The 21,013-nt window shown below is 35.7% G+C and overlaps 1 protein-coding gene across 3 annotated transcripts in view; it reads right to left on the reverse strand.

Moving 5' to 3' along the window:
- Positions 1-21,013, reverse strand: part of EYS (eyes shut homolog) — an 855,823-nt gene that overhangs the window by 574,101 nt on the left and 260,709 nt on the right. For all 3 annotated transcript variants that reach the window (XM_032104713.1, XM_032104714.1, XM_032104715.1), the window contains 2 exons: positions 3,936-4,049; positions 1,561-1,683 (listed from right to left, as the gene is read on the reverse strand). In XM_032104713.1, coding sequence (XP_031960604.1) covers positions 1,561-1,683; positions 3,936-4,049 — 237 coding nt within the window. The remainder of the gene's footprint in view (positions 1-1,560; positions 1,684-3,935; positions 4,050-21,013) is intronic.

Genomic DNA, 21,013 nt, shown 5'->3' on the forward strand with positions numbered 1-21,013 from the left:
ATTGGCAAACTGTTGGTATCAGTATGAATCTAGGATAAAGAGTTCCTCCTAAGGAAGACATACTCTGTCCCAGGCTTCTTTGGTGATGCACACACACATTTATTTGTAGTTCTGGTTCTATAATGTGGATTCTATCACATCCCAGAATAGTGTAGCTGTATTTTCAAATGAACAGCTTTCCCTGCATAACCCAGTTCAAACTGACTGTTAGTAATCTACTAACAGTCGATTTCAGTAGAAAAGACATTTTCCATTTTGGTTCTAGCAGCATAGGAAAAAGTTTTAATAGCTTCCTCTTTTAAAATTATTGCATTGAAACTTCTATCTGTAGTAACAAATACTTTGTAATCACCTCTGTTATTTTCACAATTGATGCAAAATAGACATACTGTGCAAACTCATAACAACAAATCCAGTTATCAAAGTAAAAAGGAGAGGAAGATCTGACAGGAAATAGATCACATCCCAGTTTTGTAATGCTGAATAATATAAGAATATGTTTCCATGGATCAAGAAAACTCACAGATGTTGGTGGGAATTACAACTACCATTACTTTCACAGATTCTAAATCTCTGTATATTGTCTTACATTCCTTATGTCCTGTCTTCCTTCTTTTAACCATTGACAAAAGATGAATGAAGAGCTTCTAAACTGAACGTCACTGATGTTACTACCAACCTGAAATGCTCTATTTACAACTAACTTAATTTTGCCTCCTCATCCTTCACTGTTCTACTTGCTTCTTTGACCTTTCATTTCTCCATAATAGAACTCTTCCATTTTTTTTTCCTTTCTCTCCACTGGTCTCCACACATTTTGAACTCTCCAGACAAATCTGATTGGCTTTTTATTACAAGATCCACTAAGTGTGTATGATTTCTTAGACTACCACTGCTTGTTTTTCTGTTACTCCTTATGACTAATGCTGCTACATTTGCCTCTCTGAAATCAGCAGCTGAAAGTCAAGGTGTTCAGTGCCTGACATAGTTGTTAAGATGACATATTTTTGGAGACAGTTTTACTGATTTCCCCATGATCCTGTTAGCCGCTTCTGGCAGAAAGCAGAGCCTTGAAGACTCTTCCTGATGCAAGAGCTATTTTCTTAAACCTGTTAGACACGCAAATAATTGTGCAACTTACAAGCAATTTATTACAAGGTTCTGATGGCACTTTTCTTAAAGAGAACAAAGTATCATTTACAAAAATTGTGTTCTTGTTACCATCTCAATCAAGTATGACTGTGATAAAATCTTCTGAAAGAAAAAGAGCACCAGCTACCTGCTCACCTATGTTTCATAGACCAGGTGTTTTCTGAAAAACTTTTTTCTTCTATGCAAAATACAGTTTTGCTTTCCATTAAGTAACCAGCAGCCTACACACACTGCTTTCATTTTTATCATACTAAGAGGGAAAGTAAAGCAGATTATCAATTGCACAGAACACTGAGTTGATTTTATTTTTATTAATGCTAAAGCACTAAAAAAAATGCTATTAATTTCAGAAAAGAAAATAAATATGTTAACTATTTAATGTCTTTTCCATGTTAAAAGAAATCTTACCAGTGAATCCTGGAGGACAAGCACAGCTATAGTCTGCAACCAGGTCTACACAAGTTGAATTGCTTTTACAGAAACCATAAGTGCACTCATCAAAGTTGATTTCACAGTTCAGGCCTTCAAATCCTTGGAAATAAAACCAAAGAGCGATGCATTATTCAGCTATATCTGTGCCTTATTTTTCTAAAGCATGTCTTTAGGTCCCTTGTTTTCAATTTACTCTTGTAAAAAACGATCTTGAATCCTTATGAAAAAATCATTCTAAAAGTTTTTTCTGCTCTGTCATTAGTAGGAAAATGCATGTTTTTCTGTCAAATATACTTTAAAAGGAGTCAATAAATGAAAGCACAAATTTAGGATGCGGTATGTTCATTAATCTAGTTGAACTTTTAGTTTAGCAGACACGAGAATTTATGTATCTGCTGCCATTTTGACGCCATTACAGATGAAGCGATGCTGGGATTTGGACATCTGCTCTCAAAATAAAAATCAGCTCTTAAAATCTCTCTTAAAATCAGCTCTCAAATATTTGCTTCTCTACTTTTTCTTTATTTGTTTTACAGAATCCCAAAATTATCAAGGTTGCAAGAGGCCTTCCAGGTCATCCAGTCCAACCGACAACCCAGCACCGCCACAATCACCCCTGAACCATATCCCCAAGTGCCACATCCAGACACCTCTCAAACACTTCCAGAGATGGTGAACTCACTGCCTCCCTGGGCAATTATTCCAATGTCTAACCACTCTTTCAGTGACTTTTTTCTTGTTTATTAATATCTAATTTGAACCTCCACAATTTAGGGACATTTCCTCTCATCCTTTCGCTAGAGACATGGCAGTAGAGACAGACCCCCACCTCAATAAAACCTCCTTTCAGGTAGCTGTAGAGAGCAGTGAGGTTCCCCTCAGCCTTCTTTTCTACAGACTAAACAACCTCAGTTTCTTCTGTCATAATGACTTTTAGCAAACTCAGAGGTCTAACAGTGGCATTGTTTGTAGCTGAAATTGCTAGAGAATCTCCTCTCCAATATCTGACATTTCATGCTCTTGTAAATGTATTCTAATGCATGGTCATGCTACAAAATGAGTATCATTAGTGCTGTCACAGGCCATGGCTGCAGGAAGACCATGACTAATGCTAAGCTATCGGAACCCTCAGTGCAAGGCATATTCCCATAATTTCTCAAACTGACCATGGAACCAATTTCCACCGATTCTTAAGTCATAAAACTTTAGAATTACCCTTAATTCATTAATAATGTATAAAATAACAGTTCTTACTTGCATTTAGAGTTTAATCAGACCCATGTCTCGCATGTAACACCTAAGCCACAAAATTACCAATGTGGATGCCAAGATTTATTTTTGTATAAGTTGGTTGGGCAAGCTTAAACAGCAAAATGATCTTCTCCAAGGTTAATTTCCAGCTAACTTCCAATATCTGTTTTGGCTTCTAATTTAAGCTAACTAATGACAGAGGCTGTACTTATGAGAATTATTTGTGGCAATTTCATCTCTTGTGATGAGTTTCTGAAGTAATCACCACTGGAATGACTGTATTAATATATACATACCAGGAATATTGTCAGCTATTAAATCTGCTACCATGAGTCCACATTTAGAAAATAGTATAATTTGGAGATTAAAATAAAAAAAAATTTAAAACATAGAACATACTAGGTTATAAATCACAACCTTGGTTTTATTTTTAACTAAAAATCCATTTAAAAATATTCATAAAAAACCTATTTGTGAAAGCATTAAAGAAAGAAACTGTAATTTAAAATGTTTTCAAACATTTTAGGTTTTCTTTGACTAATATTTTATTGAAATCACTCATTTTTTCATACAGTACTGATAACACGGAGCAGTGTGCATTTTTAAAGACAGACCACAGGTGCTGAAAATCATATTACTTTTGTCTGTGAAAGTTCTAATAGATTTTTTTACTTGTGGCTTACTAAAGCTATTATGAACATTGTAATTTGCTATGATTAGTCAGAAATCTGCACATTATTAATGAAGGTTATTGATGACACTGTCCATGGAATTCATGTACTACCCATTTGTGTTTTCTCCACTGCTTCAGACTTTGCTAAAATCATGAAGTTCTGATTGAAAAAAGCTAGCACTTACAAGTATATCTGTCTCCATTCCTAATCTGTCTCCATTCTTAATGACTGTGGTTGTTTTGGTAGACACATTGACTTGGTGGACGAAGATAAAAATGAGACTTTGGAAAGGAATTAATAACTTCCATAGAAAGGAAATTTTGGCTTTGAATGGCTTTGAAGCCTGTCAAGAAGATGTTTTGCAAACTGCAGGCAGTTTTGAAAATTGTCAAAGATAATAAAAATAAATTATTTTGAACAACTTACCTTCAGGGCAAAAGCAATCATAGCTGTTGACATCATTCTGACAAACAGCACCATTCAAGCAGGGAGCTGAATCACACTCATTCATTTCTGTTTCACAATACTGGCCTGAAAAACCTGCAAATGAAGTAAGATAAGCTTTGATTTTCTTTGTCATTATGTATGCTATTAGCATGAAACTTTTATTTCAAATAGTGTTCTTTAACTAAACCAAAACGTCTTAAGATCCATAGTCCCCTGGAAAAGGAAACTTTAAGTCAGAGCTTCTGTATTTTATTTACAAAGGGTTAAATTTTACTCATTTCTTATTCCATATTACAAATACATCTTTTTGATGGAATAAGGCAATAAACAAAGTAGGAAATGCTTCCAGAATGCAAGAAGACATTCATAGCTGTATGAAAACAAGGTAGAAAGTTTCAGGTGTTTTTCTTGTTTAGAATAATTTTAGTATTTTTGTGGTATAAGAATGTTTTGGTTTGGACTGACCTTAAATATTAACTAGTTCCAAGCCCTCTGCCAGGGGCAGGGGACACCTTCCACTAGACCAGGCTGCTCAATAACTTTTTTTAAAATTTTGCCACATCAGTATAAGAAAGAGTACATCAATTATCTTTCATCCACTGTGTTGTCCTTATTACTGTGGAGAGGAACAAAATACAGAGTGCGAATATACTGAGGCGTAGCAAAGATGTCCTGTGTGAGTCAGGTCTCAGGACATGGAAAGTGCATGGCTCAGATACAGTACATAAGGCTGTTGGGTTTGTTTCTAAAAGAAGGAAAGTGCACATCATTAAAACAAAAATCTGAAGACTAATTAAACTTGCATAAGGAAAGAGTAACTCAGTTTTCTTATTTCTTACAGGTACTTTGAAACACTGTATGGCGCACAGGTGGCGCAGTGCCAGCAGTGGGGGCTGCACGGGGGTCCTGTGAGGAGAGGAATTTGGGGCTAGAAATTTTTTAGTAGACCTACAAAACAAAACAAAACAAAACAATTAAGTTAGCTCTCACTGTGGGGAAACAGGGCAGAGTTACCCACTTGCCCCTAACTTACATGTGCTAGATGAAGACAAGATGAATCGGTATTTTTGTAAATAGCTACCAAAGGTACAAGATTTAATCTGAAGAATAATGAAGAATAATAGAGACCTATATATTTAAATTTGTTTTGATGATACTCAATATTGAAGAAACTTGGGAGGGGGGAAGAAACACCAATGAAATGAGCTCATGCTTTATACATTTAAAATGTAAAATTCAGAGGAGAAGAAAATAAGAATAAAAATCTGTTTTGCATGTGAGAACTGAAGAGACAAATTCCTTTTGCTGTGCTTTAGAGCATTTTGACCTTTAGGAAAACAAAAGTGGTCAGGCATAGCTGACAACCTACTTTAATTTAACTGTTACAGATTATTTTTTTAAGTTTTAACAAGTTAGAATTGTTTTCTAGAAGTTATGTTCTTTTGAAAATGTTAGCGTTTATAACCTATAACCTGACACCTATAAGTGAGAAATAGCTACCTAGTTGGAAACTAATTCAGATTGAAAACTTAACTAACTGCAATCTGGCCTAAATAAGGTTTGGGCTGGTGGTTTTTTTTTTTTGGTTTTTTGTTTTTTGTTTGTTTGTTTGTTTGCTTGTTTGTTTTTTCATTAAAAAGACAAAAATTAACAAGTACAGAAGGACTGAGAACAGCATCTTATTCTTAAAAATGGAAAAAAAATACTTCTCCAAGCTGTCCTTTTTTTCTTTTTTTTAGCATTTATCCCTATTCATAAATTATTGAAAACATCACCTTGTAGAGAGCTTCTTAGAGGAGTTACTGGGAAGTTTATCAGGTCATTTTTGAAATAAATACTGAGCAATTTTATAGGCCTTGATGATAGTGTTAAAATGTTTTAGGAACAACTGCTGCCATTTCAGGATCAGAAAAAATCCCCACATTTTGATCCTACCATGTGAAACAGTCTGAAATCTGAAAACAGAAGTGACCCATGATCTCCCAGCTCTCAACAGGACTGGTTGTGATGGTGCAACAACTCCTTGTGATGAGTCATGACCTTGTCACCCTTTCTCAGGAGTGATGTAAATATCCAGCAGTTGTATTCTGACATTCTGAGGATTTTTGTTACAGAAGGACTAGAAGGCAAGGGAAAATATCATAGGGGCAAATACAGAGCTGCAGGTAGCAGAAGCTAATTTGTAAAGGTTTTCATTATATAGTTTACTTCATTGCTATGTTATAAACTTATGGATTGGAAGGGAAGAAATTAAAGACATAAGTAGAATCTGTCTTTAATAGAATTTGGTGCATACAGTGTGAATTATCCATTCTGAAAGAGCTGAAAGGAAAACATATTGATAGAATTTTATTTATTCTTGTCAACAGAATATGTCCTGCAGAGAGAAAAAAAATTAAATTTAGTTTTTATCCCAATTTTTTTCTGCTGAAGTAGAATTATTCATTTTTAATATAATAATATAATAATATAATATAATATAATATAATATAATATAATATAATATACTGTGATTATGTTTATTTCTTGCTGATCAACATACCAATAAATGACACTTCTTTCACAAACATTAAAAAGCTCAACAGGACTGGTTGTGATGGTGCAACTTAATAGGCTGAAGGAACATGAGGAAAAATAAGCTTCATTTGTATTATTTTTAAATCAAGAGTGAGTTGAGGAATGCTTTTAGGTACATTATAATCCATGTATTCACACTTAATTACTTGTGATATAATAACATTAAGTTAGGCAACAAAATAGAAGAAACTAGTAAACTAAAATATAAATATTTCTGCATTTTTGAAATCATAAAAGTTAATCAGTTCCATACATTTGAAAATATGAAAACAAATGTATCTGTATAAGTGCTCCAAACCTTTGTGCTCTACCCTCTGACCTCATAAGATGACTTTGGCAGACCCAACACTGTGCTCTAGGAACCAGGAAAATATTCTGTTCCTTCATCCATCCAGCTCCTCTCTCCATTAGCCAGTGATAAGGGGTACCAGAGATACACCTACTCCTGAATAAATATTTCCATGCAGTCAAGTGAAAAGCACGTGTCCCATAAATCCTTTCAAACAGTTGAGAAAATGTTTATGGGAATCTTTTATGTAAAAATGTATTAATGTCATTGTGGTTTAATCTAGAGTGATCCTTAAAAATAATATAAAATGATATAGTATACATGTAATATACATATATAGAATAGTATAGTACTGTATCCTATCATATCATAAGTAATTTTATCATAAAATAGTGGGTTTATATTTGTATAAAATAGGTAAATTGTGATCTCCAAAAATATTTTCATATTGCCTTCACTGAGTGGCAAATAGCTATGATCAGAGCATATAATAGATGATGCAGCTGTTCCACGACTTTCTTTATGCTGAAAATGCAAGGGTAAAACCCATCTGAGAGATGAATTAGAAGTATTAAACTATCTTGCTTCAATTATTGCAAAGAAGGAATTCATAACTCAGAATTTCTGGAGTCAGAACTGGAAAAACCTGTCATAATTATTTACTAAAGATATAATTTCATTATTTTTTGCCAACACACACATACATAGCAGTAAATATTTTCAGCTCTCAAGATTTATATCTCTTTATTTGGACTTCCTCCTCAGATGAGGATGAGATCTTTATTCCACTGGCGCTAGTCATAGTTTCCTTTTCTAATATAAATATAAGAGAAAGCATAAAGAGTCAAGAAAAGTAATAAGATTTACTGGAAAGTAATTTTGTGAAAGCAACATTGTTTGCAGGACTCTCTTACATATATGAAGTTGCTTTAAAAATAGACTAATTTTCATAGAGTTGTAGATATTCTGTTAAAATATATATGCAGACATCTGACTCATAAACATATTTCATGTGTCAAAGCCTTAACATTATTTTCTTTCCTGTAGCCTAATATTAAGGAATAAATCATATAAGGAAAAATATTTTCTGTGTGTCATAAATAATCCAAGAAACTCTAGGTCAAATCTAAAAAACAAAATAATTTGTTTCAATAGAAATAGGAAATAAATATAAATTTCTAATATTTGATACCTGAGAATTATGATTCCATATTCTCACTCCTAGCAGAAAGTTCTTAGTGAAAGAAAAGGGAATCTGCATTATGAATATGTCAGAAAAGTGGGATACATCCTCCCTGGATGCTTAAATCTACCAGATCCAATTCTTGCTCACTAATGGCAAGAAGTCTTTGCTATGAAATTTTATTTTTAATAATACATGTATTTTTAAAAATGAAACAACATATGTCTAACTTTTGTATGGCTCTATTAGCTTCTACTAAATTTTATCAATAGAAATGTGGTCTAGGATCACCTAGGAGTTTGAATTCAGACACTCTACATCAAAGTAATAGTTTTATATAGTGGTAAGACTCCTAGACATTTTTCAGGGATGAAAGCATAAAACTGAAAAGTATTTTATGTTACAGTCTTTAAAGTCTCAACTCTTAAAATGTCAGGTTAAACCAGTTACTAAAGTAGGTTATATGTGAATCTATTGCACAGAGATTACGCATTGAAAAATAAGGCACATTGCAAAACTGAACTGTCTACACCTCAAGTAATGATGTGTGAACTCTCCGTGTTGAGATCACATTTTTTTATTTCTTTGTTCCAAAGGAAGATCATTACTTTATTAAAAACCTTCTCTGAGGTCAAACAGAAGCTCAGTCCCCAGAACTGGCTGGATTTTAGGCAGACAAATGTCACAGTAAGTTCTATTTTAAATGCATATTGCCAAAACAAAAGGAAGGACCTCATTAGAGAAAAGCACTGTATTTTCAAGAAGATGTAAGGAAGATATGTTTTACCTTGAGAACCCTCACTGGAACAGCCCCCCAAGGGACATGGTAGGTTTACCATCACTGGAGGTTTTCAAGAGCCAATTGGTCAGGGTGCTAGATACTCTCACCTAGGCTCCCTTTCTAATCAAAGGTTGGAAAAAATGATCTTCTGAGGTCCATTTCAACCTGGGTTTTCTATGGTTCTATAACAAAAACCAAAGCCTGTGAAACAGGTTGGTAGAATGACTAGGGAAATAGAAAGCCTGACACAGAACAAAGGACTCAGAAATTTTAGTTTGCCTGGTGTAGCAAAATGTAGGCTGAAAGGAGATATGAGTGTTTCTGCTCTTTGTCAATGAGAAAAATCACCAAAAGAATGTGAAGAACTATTTAAGTTAAAGAATAAGTATCACAGGTATAAAGTGATATTATTACAAAAAAATTTAAATTACATAGTAGAAAACCTTATCAACAGACAGATTCTACTTATACATACATTCATTGGAGGTTGTCATAGAAGTACCTATCATTCTCATGAGCTTCTTAAATTTGCATAGATGAATTGTGATAGCATTTAAAATTAAAGAGAGGATATAAATTCCATGCACAACAATTTTCATATGATAACATGCCAGCTTTGTATTAAGAACACATATTAGCAGCCCAAATGTGATTTAAAAAAATTCTCAAAAAATCAAGATTGCATTTATAATTGAACTATCATTGCATCAAATATTATTAATAATAAAGAAGTCTCCTCAACTGTTAGAATCCAGCAAAAAGCAGAGAAAGGAGTTATTACATCTTAATCTAAAATTTTAAATAGTCCTGTAAACAGAAGACACAGCCAGTATTCTGGAATTTAACTGACACGTAAGAATATTGGAGTACATGTATAGAAACAGCATAATGTAAGCAAAAAGATTCACCTTCAGATTATAGTGCATTTATATAGAGAGGAACAGAGATGGTACAGGAAATTACACTGGCAACATTAATTCTGTCTTTCCAGATACTGAAATCTTAATCACTCTTTTAATACGGTTTGTGGGCATATACATACTAGGTGCATTCAAGTACTAAGAAGGAAATAATAAAGTCATGCAAGGGATACAATATAGGCAAACTGTTATGCTTTTATGAAATTCCACTGACCTAGATTAATCTAGAAGAGTTAAAGAACAAAACCCATCTACCAGATGTTTCAGTGTTCTAAATCTGCACATAGATGATTTGTTTTACATCTGACCACTCAAGGTTAAGCCATTACTATCTCAATGGGGTGAAGAAGAGGAGGAGGATATCCATAATTTAGTTATCTTGTCTTCTGCAAACCATCCTGCATCTGTATATGATTTCATGTAATAATTTTGGGGTTTGAGCCCTCAGTTGTCTAAGCCTAGTATAAAAAAAAGCAGAAAACCTCAGAACAAGGAGAGAAGAGACACATTAGAATTATCTTGTACAAGTGTTAGAATTATTTGTACAGGAGATAAAGCTTTCTTGACAGCCAGTTGAAGATTGCTGAACAAATTTCAATAGGAATTAAGAACAACCATATAGCAGAGAGTACATGTATTCCATTATTAAAAAAACCACTAACCCTGTATGATTTGCACTTGCAGAGAAAAATAAAGACAGCCTTGCAGGTGGGAGACACTAGTCATACAAACTGTACTGTGGGTCTGAATAGAAAACCATGTCCTCTGACAGGATGGTTTTATAAAAACTGTGCAAGCTGAGGCTTGCTGATTTTACTTATGCTACAGCAGGAGGTCTCCCAAGCTTTTCTTTCAATCTATTCTAATTTTCCAATGCCCCATGAAATTTTTGTTTAAAGATGAAAAGCATCAGAGTGGTTTCTTACATTCCTGTAAGAAAAACTTTCCTTTCTTTGTTTTTTTCTTTTTTTTTTCTTTTACCATTAGTATCTGTCTCTTTGAGAGGATGTCATTATGGCAGAAAAATTTATAAAGCCACATCAAAACAAAGGGCATAGGAACAGCATATAGATACCTCCCGCAGATAAAAAGCTGCCATGACAGGACAAAGAGTTCTGTTCCAAGAAAGATGCTGAACATACCTGTTACCTTGGGTAGCACAGGGACAACTATTGTTTCTTTTATATCTCTAGGCCTGAGGAATCTCTGCTTACATTTGTGATTTTCAGGACTTACAGCTCGAGTGAAAAGAATAGCAGGATTTATAGCTCAAATAAAAGGAAAAAAATGTATGAATTTGTGGAAGCAGTTGTAAGAAAATACAACACATTTATATAGTCAAAATTTGCCTTGGTGAAAATGCATTAGAGGAAATATATTTAAAAATACTTAAGGAGCTGTTTTTGCTTTTCATTCTTTCATTTGTGTTTCTGTTTTCCTTTCATATTGGGGTTGTTCTGTTCTTTTGTAGAGATGTCTTACTCTGTTTTTCTAACGGATTTTAAACTGACATCATTATAAAATATTCTTGATCAATCCACTGAAAAAGAAATAGAATGGAAAAATGATATTAGAAATAATAATTGTACATCTGGACTCTAATAACCAGATGGGCACTTTTCTGTCAGAGACTAAAATTCTCATGCAAGTAACTGTGACGTTCTCACTGCCCAGCAGATGCACAACACGGATGTAATTTTTTTCCAGATAAGTATTCTCAGGGGACACGAAGCATTGTTAATTTCTTTTAAATAATTCAACAGACAATTAAAAAATTCACACATCCTTAGATTCCTAAGTCTATTTAAATTAGCTGTCCTTAAAGCAAACTATTCAGGATGCAATTTTACCCTAGTAAGAACCCAAACATAAGTTTAGAAATAGTCTGAAGATTAACCTTAAATCTAAATGACAAATAGTTTATGGCATGTAACATTTAAACTAAGTTGAATGTTAATTTTAGCCTCTTGCTGATAAATTCTCCATAAATTCTACAACATAAAGAACTAATGGAAGCCCCCTAATTTTCCATAATTAATAGAGGCAAAGTTGCTGAATATGAATCCCAGTGAAACTGGTTGAATTGGCATCCCTGAAATTTGGTAACCACTCCTCAAAATAGAAATCCTTAGTGTGACTATCAGAGGGGGAAAAAAAGCTTAAACCATAAATTCTAGAAGACAGTAGATAATTAGGTATGGGTAAACATCTCAAGCAGAAGTCTGCAACATGTTAGCTGCACTTATTGCCTGGCCTTATTGTAAACTTTGATAACACCATGACCAAACAAAGGTTGCATGTCTTAAATCTTCCAGTTAAGAAGACATGAGAGCATCATCCATTTAATCAGATGTTTAGACTGAGAGAACTGGGAAGGGGAGGGCAGTCCAAGCTTTCAGAGAGAGTTGGTGCTGAAAGCCAGTAGCTCCTGCAAAGAAGTGGTGTTGTGGAAAAGAAGAGTGGTAAGAAAGAAGGTAAACATCTTGACTGGAAGAAAGATCCTAGAAGTGTGGTAGGAACCTGGAGATCAGAGAGATGTGTGGAGGAAAAAAAAGCCAGGGTATGCACAGAGACTGTGGTTGGTAATGCTCAAGACTGATAACTTTGAGCAGCATCTCAGCGTGAAGCAGCATGCCTTTCTACCTGAGCTTCCCATGAAATCAAACCACGGCAGACATAGCACTGAAAGGGCACGAGTGGGATAACCAGTTGCAGTAAGAGTTCTCATCTGGTTAGTTCTTAAATAAACCCCGTTGTCCCGATTCATTGTGGACAGTCATTTGCATTGCTGCCCATGACCATGGCTGGATTGGCACAAAATATGACATTTTGAATAGACTCAAATTATGTGGCTTTCCTTGACAAATAAGGTTGCTTTATTTACAATGAAAAAGGAGCATACTATATAATACACTTATATTTAGCACTCTTAGATTTGTCATTAATATACCAAATATATTTTGTTTGCTAAGTGCTCAAAGATAGTCCAGCTCATTATCATACCTTTCTGGTACAGGTAGATGGTGCTTTCTAGTTGCTTGATTAAAATGGGAGCTTTTATTAAATAAAAAAAATATTTGGCCTTAGAGCCAAACAACTTGAGTCAGAGTAATTTTTTCTCTTATAGCAGCAGGATAATAAATTTCTCTTCCATCTAGGACCTCAGTGAACATGTGTGCAACTATGGTCAGGATAAAAAAAAGAAAAAAAAAACATTTAAAAAGGCATATCCAAAAATTTTCAAAAATTAAGTAAGTGTCCTCTGAGGGGAGCAGCTGAGCTGTATTTAATAGGAGAAATTAAATAATCATAAGTAAAAGAAATTAATGTTTAGAGTATATTTAAAATGGCTTGAAAATCAGGGCAAGCTAAAGTACAAAAGAAAAATAAATATTGCTGCAAAATTTAGTACTGGGGTGGTAAAATGTTGGTATGATCAATTTGAGACAGCTAAACAAGCAAAGAAAATGGTTAATCTCTATGATTGCTTACTACTGAAAAATATTTTCCCCTCCTATTCATGAATAAATGAGCAATCTGGTTTTACAGAGCCACTGAGTATGGGCAATGAAGTAGTTATTTTTCAGAGCACTCAAGATGTACCATCACCATTTCCTGAAACAGAGGATTTTAACAATGATGTGACAGTTTAATGCAAGACCATGGAGACCAACTGCTTTCAGTGCTGTTACAAGGTGAGATAACCATGACAAAATGATTTCTGTATGTGTCTATAGGGAGCCCATTATGAGTCTATCATTCTGGCACTACAGTGTGAAATTATGATGGGGAAAAAAAATCATTCAAATTTGTACTGCATGACAATGATGCTCCAGCATGAGCTAATGATATATAGCAACTGAAATGCAAGTCTTTTTTTTCCCTGTATACTGAAGAAAACTCTACCTAACACCAAAGTGTTTATTAACATGTAGTGCAAGAGAACTGGATATAAAATAAATTATCAGAATTACCTTCAGTTGATCTCTACTAAGTGTAAAAAGTCTGTCTTTAGGCTGAATCAAGAGGTTTCTTTGTAAATTTACCCACAACAGAAATTCATCTTGTACAGATAAAATATACAAACAAAATCACATGACTAGAAATCAATTATTTGAGTCCCCATAATCTAAAAAACATGAGTATATGCTCCTCATTTACTCAAATTTCCATTTGCTTTCTCCAATCCAGTAATTCTTACACATCTCCAACTTGGAGTTCTTTAAACAAAATAATTTTAAGCTTGCTCTTTCTGGTGTACTAATATATGTATTTATGCCTGTATTCTCTAATATCTCATTATTTGCCCTTCATGAACAGTGATTTTCTTTAAAGAACCATTAATTCTTTACTTAAAGGCTATTTTCTTTTTTTTTCATAAAAGTCTGAATTACTCTAAGTATGTTTAGTCAACATTATAGGTAGCTAACTTACTAACAGACCTATTTTTTCTAGGACTTTCAATTAAAAAATGTGCTTCATGCTACTTCTAAATTGTGGATTTTTTGATCACTTCTCTGTTCTTTTCCATTTTTCTAGAGTTCATTTTAAATTTCACATCTTTGCGTAATTCATATTTGGCCAAATTTCTTTCTGCTGTCTTCTCTTAAGTGAAACACTAGCCAGAATGTCCTTTTTTACCAAACAACAAAGAAAAAAATGGTAAGAAGTCTGTTTGTTCAAGATAAATTTACACAGCATGAAAGCCTCATTCAGCATTGTTTCATATCTCTTGTGCCAGGTAACAAAGCAAATTTCTGATACTGTCTGAAAGGATTCTTGTTTCCACAATAGGTATGGGAATATGGCAGAAAGCAATGGAGTTTGAAAAGCCAACACTTCTCTATTTTCCTAGTCATGTAGTTAGAAATTTTTCATTTAAAAAGTGAGCCCAAGGCTGGTAAAAACATCAAACAAGCATTGTCCTAGAATACACGCACTTAAAACAGGTACAATGATATCCCACAGGCATCGTATATGACGTGAGTCATTCAGGCTTTGGAGGAACCTCCTTTGAAAGTTAAATTTAGTTTCATTTTCCAATAGCTGTTATATTTTATTGTTGAAACAGCCTAGTGGGAAAACATGGCATAGTAAATTAAGAAGAAAAGCAAAATAAACATCTCCCTGGTAGAGTACCAGAGAGAAAAGGATCATTTGAATGCTAATGTAGCTTTGGGATGTGACAGATTAAACTTAGCAAACTGTTGTCCACACACATCCTACAACTAACTTTCACTTTAAGTTTAGCATTCTAGGTGAATTCATAAAAAAAATATATAGTCCACAATGCAAACAAAAACATCTTCGAATTGTAACCAGTTTTGGCCTATGCAAACAGAACATGGATTCCTATAAGTTGCTTAAAGATTTCTGAACATATCTGTCATAGGTTAGCAAGCATAGTCCTGGAAGGGATGTCCTTGCTAAGGGGTGCTTACAGCTTCCTCTGGGAACTGATAGAACCTATCAGCTGGCCAGTTTGAATATGGACAATTCTCTAAGCCACTTAAAGTTGTGATCACCTCTGTGATCCACATTTAAGAATAGACAAACTCCCCCCCAAGCTCTCTCTCGTTTCCGGCGCTGGGACAGGTGTCTGCAGGCCCCGTGCGGGGGCCAGCGGGCCCGGCCAGGCCCTGCTCGGGCCAGGCAGGGCCAGGCCACGGCCATCCTGGAGCCATGGACCTGTTCCAGCCGTGGAACCCCCCCCACTGCCTTGCCGTGGGCAGCCGGAGCGGCTCGGCTCTCCCCCGCCTCTCCACTGTGATAAGCAAAATTCCAGCTGCAAGGCCGAGGTGAGATTAACCCTTTTGGTGCTGTGAAGAGCTGAAAACCCGAGGGAAGAGAAAGAGGAGATGCTTAAACCTGAAATTCTGTTGTGAAGCTATGATATATCAGAGTATCCTGTTGTAATTTCATGAAGGCATGGGGGGTGGAGTGTTCAACTCATGAGCAAAAGCACCTGCGCTGAGATAGGCAGATGCTGACGCAGCTGTAATTTCATGAGAAGTTTGGACAGGGAGAGATGGACCAGATGAGGACTTTTGCTCCAAACGGGAAAGGAGAAAACCTCAGTTCCTAGAGATGCTCCCAGAGATAGCCCTAAAGATAAAGATGAGGAGGACCCTTTGCTCCCAGGAAAGGAGAAGGGCCTCTATTCTTAGAGATGAAATGCTCCCAGAGATGGGTGAAGAGAACTTTTGTTTCTGAATGGCTCAACCTTAAAATTGTACCCCAAAAACCTTCAAGAGTGGACCCTCGAAAGCAGTTGCAGGAAAAGCTGCAAGTCGGGGGAAAGGACTCACACGCAGGCAGAGAGACTCCTCTTCCTAAATGGACTGAACAATATTTGGAAGTGGGCGGCTGTCTCGTTGTGATACTGTTTCCATAGCACGAGCAAGAAGAGACTTCTCTTTCTAAATAGACTGAACAAGGTTATTATGGAAGTGGTAAACAGACTGAACATCTTAAGGGTTGTCTTTTTACATTGTCAGTGGGAGAAGGGAGGAAGGTGGGGGGAGGAGGAGAGTTCTGAAGGTGTGGTATTTTTTTTTTTTTCTTCTTTTAGGTCTGTTAATAAATTTCTTTATATTCTTGCAAAGTTGGTGCCTGCTTTGCGTTTCTCCTAACTCTTATCTCACAGAAGATAAACAGTAATGAGTATTTTGGGCCAAACCACTACAATATCCTACATGAATTTTGAATATGAGCACCCTGATAATATGGTTCAATTTAAGAACTAAAATTAGGTTGAAGCTAATAACAGGTATTAGAAAGACAGTAGGTATTTCTTCATGGAAATGTTTTGGGAATCAGCTAATTTCAGAAGCACCATAAGTCACAGAAACATATAACTGTCAGGAACTACTGAAGTAATTGAATCAGTCGTCACCTCTTTTCTCACTCCTGAAACCTTATGACTGTGAAATAAATGCTTCTTTTGGAAGAGTTAACATTTTCTTCACATTTCCTTCAGAAATATTTTCAGTACACTGTCATAAAATTAGGACCCATGACAAAAAATTCAATTGCAGGGGGAAGGGAGGACAGCAGAATTTAAAGGTCAATAGGCTGACTAAAATCTCAGATATAGCAACAGCAGAGAATTTGTTAGATAAAATGCTGTGTGCTACAGATAATAGCTAGAAATATTTAACATTTATAAAAGAACATGACATGGAAGAAATATTGAGTACAATTAATAAACTAAAGTACTTAGATATGTGATGTGTGGTGTTACTTTAAGTAAAATATGGTAGTTCTTCCCCACCTACTTTGTGAGGGCGAAATCAGCTGTTTAACTGCAATTAACAGTCAGTGGAAATCAGGCACTTATGGCCTTAAGGTGCTTTGGAAACTATTACCTGGAAGACAGAAAAATGAGAGGAGAACTTTGTCATACTTAAGATTTCATTGAAGTACTTTTGATAAAGTAAATTCACATGATTAGATGTAGTACTAAGACCGTAGGAAAAAGCAAGGATCAGCTACCCAGGATAGAGCTAGTGTCTGTTATCTATATGGTTTTAAAAAATTTATTTTGAGAATTACCACTGTGGTGTATTTGAAAATAAATGAAACATTAATAACGCAAATAAAATCTGAGGTCATGTCAGGAACTAGAACCCACCCAAAATGAAACACAAGAGACCTGCCAGCAGATAATTTATTTATTGAATCTTTCTCACAGGGTTTGATCCATATTAAAGTTCACTTCCTATCACTGTGCGTCTTATCACCTGTGCAAGAAGAGTCAGTCTGTTATACATATAAAGTAGAAAACCACTGTATGAGATACTAAGATCTGCTTCAGTTCCTTTGTACTTCCATAGTCTAACAGGATGTAAGAATTTAGCTTTGTTTTACAAGGACTTAAACCAAATCCCTTACATCCCTTTTGCTGATTTCCATGAGCATTGGTTCAGGCATAAAATTTATATTTCTGATTCCGAATTTTTTTTCAAAGAGGGTATACTTCAACATACTTTTCAGACAAACATTTCAATAACCTTTTCTTGTGGATGACAAAGTGCTGCCCCACAACCTGACCTTTATTTCCCATGACTCTGCTCAAGCGATAACTACCAGTAGCAGTTGTGATGGGTGCATCAGACTCATAGTGTATTTGAGGGAGACAGATAACAACACAATAGATAAGAGCTGATCTGAGGTCACTCTTGTTCCACAGAAGCACTGGTCAAGATCTGCCTCAAACCAAGTGTGGTAGAAATTAACTTCTGTGGTCAGCATGCAGATATGGCTATAATTCAATTATTTTCCTCTATAAAGAGTTGAACTCTCTTGCATGACAGTGGACTGCACATCAGGATGTCCCCCTTAATAGGGGCACCTCTCAAGATTACTCCTTGAGTTTGAGACACTCCTTGCTGCAACAGATCCTTGGTAAGTGATTCATAGCATGCTAAAATTTAAAATTTTAACTGATATAATTGATTGATTGTGCACATATAAACCTTTAGACATAAACGTTCAACAATTTTGGGACTAATAGAGGAACCAATTGCACCCAAACTCCTCTTTAGGAAGAATTTTAGAATTCAGGGGTGCCCCTCCTGAATCAAAGGGGATATGTCCCTGATTATTTTGTCTGACTTTATTGTCTATATAATGAATATACAGCTGGAAAAGCTGGCAGCCCACAGCTTGGACAGGGGCACTCTTTGCTGGGTTAAGAACTGGCTGGATGGCCGGGTCCAGAGAGTGATGGTGAATGGTGCTGCTGCATCCAGTTGGCAGCCAGTCACCAGTGGTGTCCCTCAGGGATCTGTGCTGGGGCCAGTTCTGTTCAATATTTTCATTGATGACATGGATGAGGGTATTGAGCCCACCATCAGTAAATTTGCAGATGACAGTAAGCTGGGAGCATATGTCAATCTGTTGGAAGGTAGGAGAGCTCTGCAGAGAGACCTGGAATGGTTGGTTGGATGGGCAGAGCCCAACAGGATGAAGTTTAGTAAGTCCAAGTGCTAAGTCCTGCATTTTGGACACAATAACCCCCTGAAATGTTATAGGCTGGGGGCGGTGTGACTGGACATTGCCCAGGCAGAAAGGGACCTGGGGGTACTGGTTGAAACCCAATTGAACATGAGCCATCAGTGTGCCCAGGCAGCCACAAAGGCCAACAGCATCCGGACCTGTATCAAAACCAGTGTGGCCAGCAGGAGCAGGGAGGTCATTCTTCCCTTGTACTTGGCACTGGGGAGGCTGCACCTTGAGTACTGTGTCCAGTTCTGGGCCCCTGAGTTCAGGAAGGACGTTGAGATGCTTGAGTGTGTCCAGAGGAGGGCAAAAAAAAAAAGGCTGGTGAGGGGCTTGGAACACAAGCCCTATGAGGAATGATTGAGGGAGCTGAGGTCATTTAGCCTGGAGAAAAGGAGAGTCAGAGGTGACCTTATCACTCTCTACAACTTCCTGAAAGGTGGTTGTAGTCAGGTGGGGGTTGGGCTCTTTCTCCAGACACCAACTGACAGGGTGAGAGGACACAGTGTTAAGCTGCGCCAAGGGAAATATAGGTTGGATATTAGGAAAAAGTTTTTCATGGAAAGAGTGGTGAAGTACTGGAACTGTCTGCCCAGGGAGGTGGTGGAATCACCATCCCTGCAAGTGTTTAAAAAATTATTGGATGTGGCTCTTGGTGCCATGGTTTAGTTGAGGTGTTAGGGCATGGGTTGGACTCAATGATCTTAGAGGTCTTTTCCAACCTGGTGATTCTGTGATTCTGTGATTCTGTGAAATAATCAAGTGTACCTTTGCCACTGAATCTTGTTAAACCACTGTCACTTTTACTATCAAACTTGGTTAAATTGCTCTTTTATATCAATAAACATATTGTTACTTCTCTCTTATGAGTGAAGCCACTCCGTCTGTGACGTTGTCATATCAGGTTTTCTGTAAAGGGGGTTTTGCACCTACTGAAACAAACAGGAGACCCTACTATTTTTAATGAACTTTTTTTCTCAAAAGCTGTATTTTTTCATTCAAAGACAAAATTTATTTGTGGGGAATCAAACATAGATGCCTACTTCTGAGTATTCCTACCACAAACTTGAGAGCAGTTGTGACTGGAAATTGCTGCTTTGTCCTTCTCAGTAATCCATTCCATCAAGAAGTGCTTAAACAGTAACTGACCAAGAATGTAATATTGGCTTAAACTGCTCTTGAACAGGTGTTCAAAATCTTGTTCGAATAGGTGATATTTATTTACTTAGAAGTTAACAACACAGATGCTCTCACCCACTATGCACATTCTTTCTTTTCGGCAATGATTTAATGGTTTCTTGTACAGAAGTCCAAGACAATTAAAAAGCTAATAAATAGTCACAGTGGAGGGTAAATTGCCTTTCCTGCTTTCAAGAAGCATGTGTGCAGCTATAAGATAAAATGTTGTCAGTCTGTTAAAATCTCAGCATAATCCTTCCTCATCAGATGTTTATAGCATAGTGTAACTCAACTTACTAGAAGTACTGAAGGTCATTCTTCCATGTAGTGTCATGTCCTGAGAGCATAAGCAAAAAAGTATTACTTGTGACACTACAAATACAAGGAATCATGTTAAAAATCTATTACTTTAGAATTGACTAATATATAACTTTCAATTCATCTAGGTTAAATTACAAAGATGTACAACTAAGATTAATATTAAATTAGTAATAAGGTAATAACAGTGAAAATACTGAAAAGGAAGATGTTTTAGATATAGACACTCTAAAAAATGATCTTAAATGCATGCCAACTTATTTTTCCCTATAATTGTTAGAGCATTTGTTAAAAATACTGTAAAACTAAAGAGGCAAGACCAATTTTTACTTTTAACTTATGAATTAGTCCTATTTATACAGTAATTATGAAATACTGACTATTTCCTTAGGGTTACAGATAACATTAAAGTGCAAGTATTCAATTTACAACTTTTATAGTCCTGGGAGATACAGAATCTTCATTCAAGGTTATGAAAAGAATTACCTGAGTCATCCCCGATAATTAATATTAATTATAACAAAACTTAGAATAACATAAAATCTTTTGACATTTGAAGGGAAGAGATATACATTTTGCTGCTACATTAAAAATCCCAATAAGAGGGCTCTTAGAAATTTAAATTTGTTGCCTTGATAGTATGTCCAGAAAACAATTAGAGCAAGCTTTAGAGAGAACTTGGAGACAAATTGAAGGACAACAATATAATTGAAATAAATGATAATTTTTTTAGGAAAATAAGCAATATCAAATAAAATTGACATCTATGGCATCATCACAAGTACAGTTAAGAGAAAGCACAGTGAC

This window comes from Corvus moneduloides, chromosome 3 (assembly GCF_009650955.1).
Source record: "Corvus moneduloides isolate bCorMon1 chromosome 3, bCorMon1.pri, whole genome shotgun sequence".
In the NCBI taxonomy this organism is placed as follows: domain Eukaryota; kingdom Metazoa; phylum Chordata; class Aves; order Passeriformes; family Corvidae; genus Corvus; species Corvus moneduloides.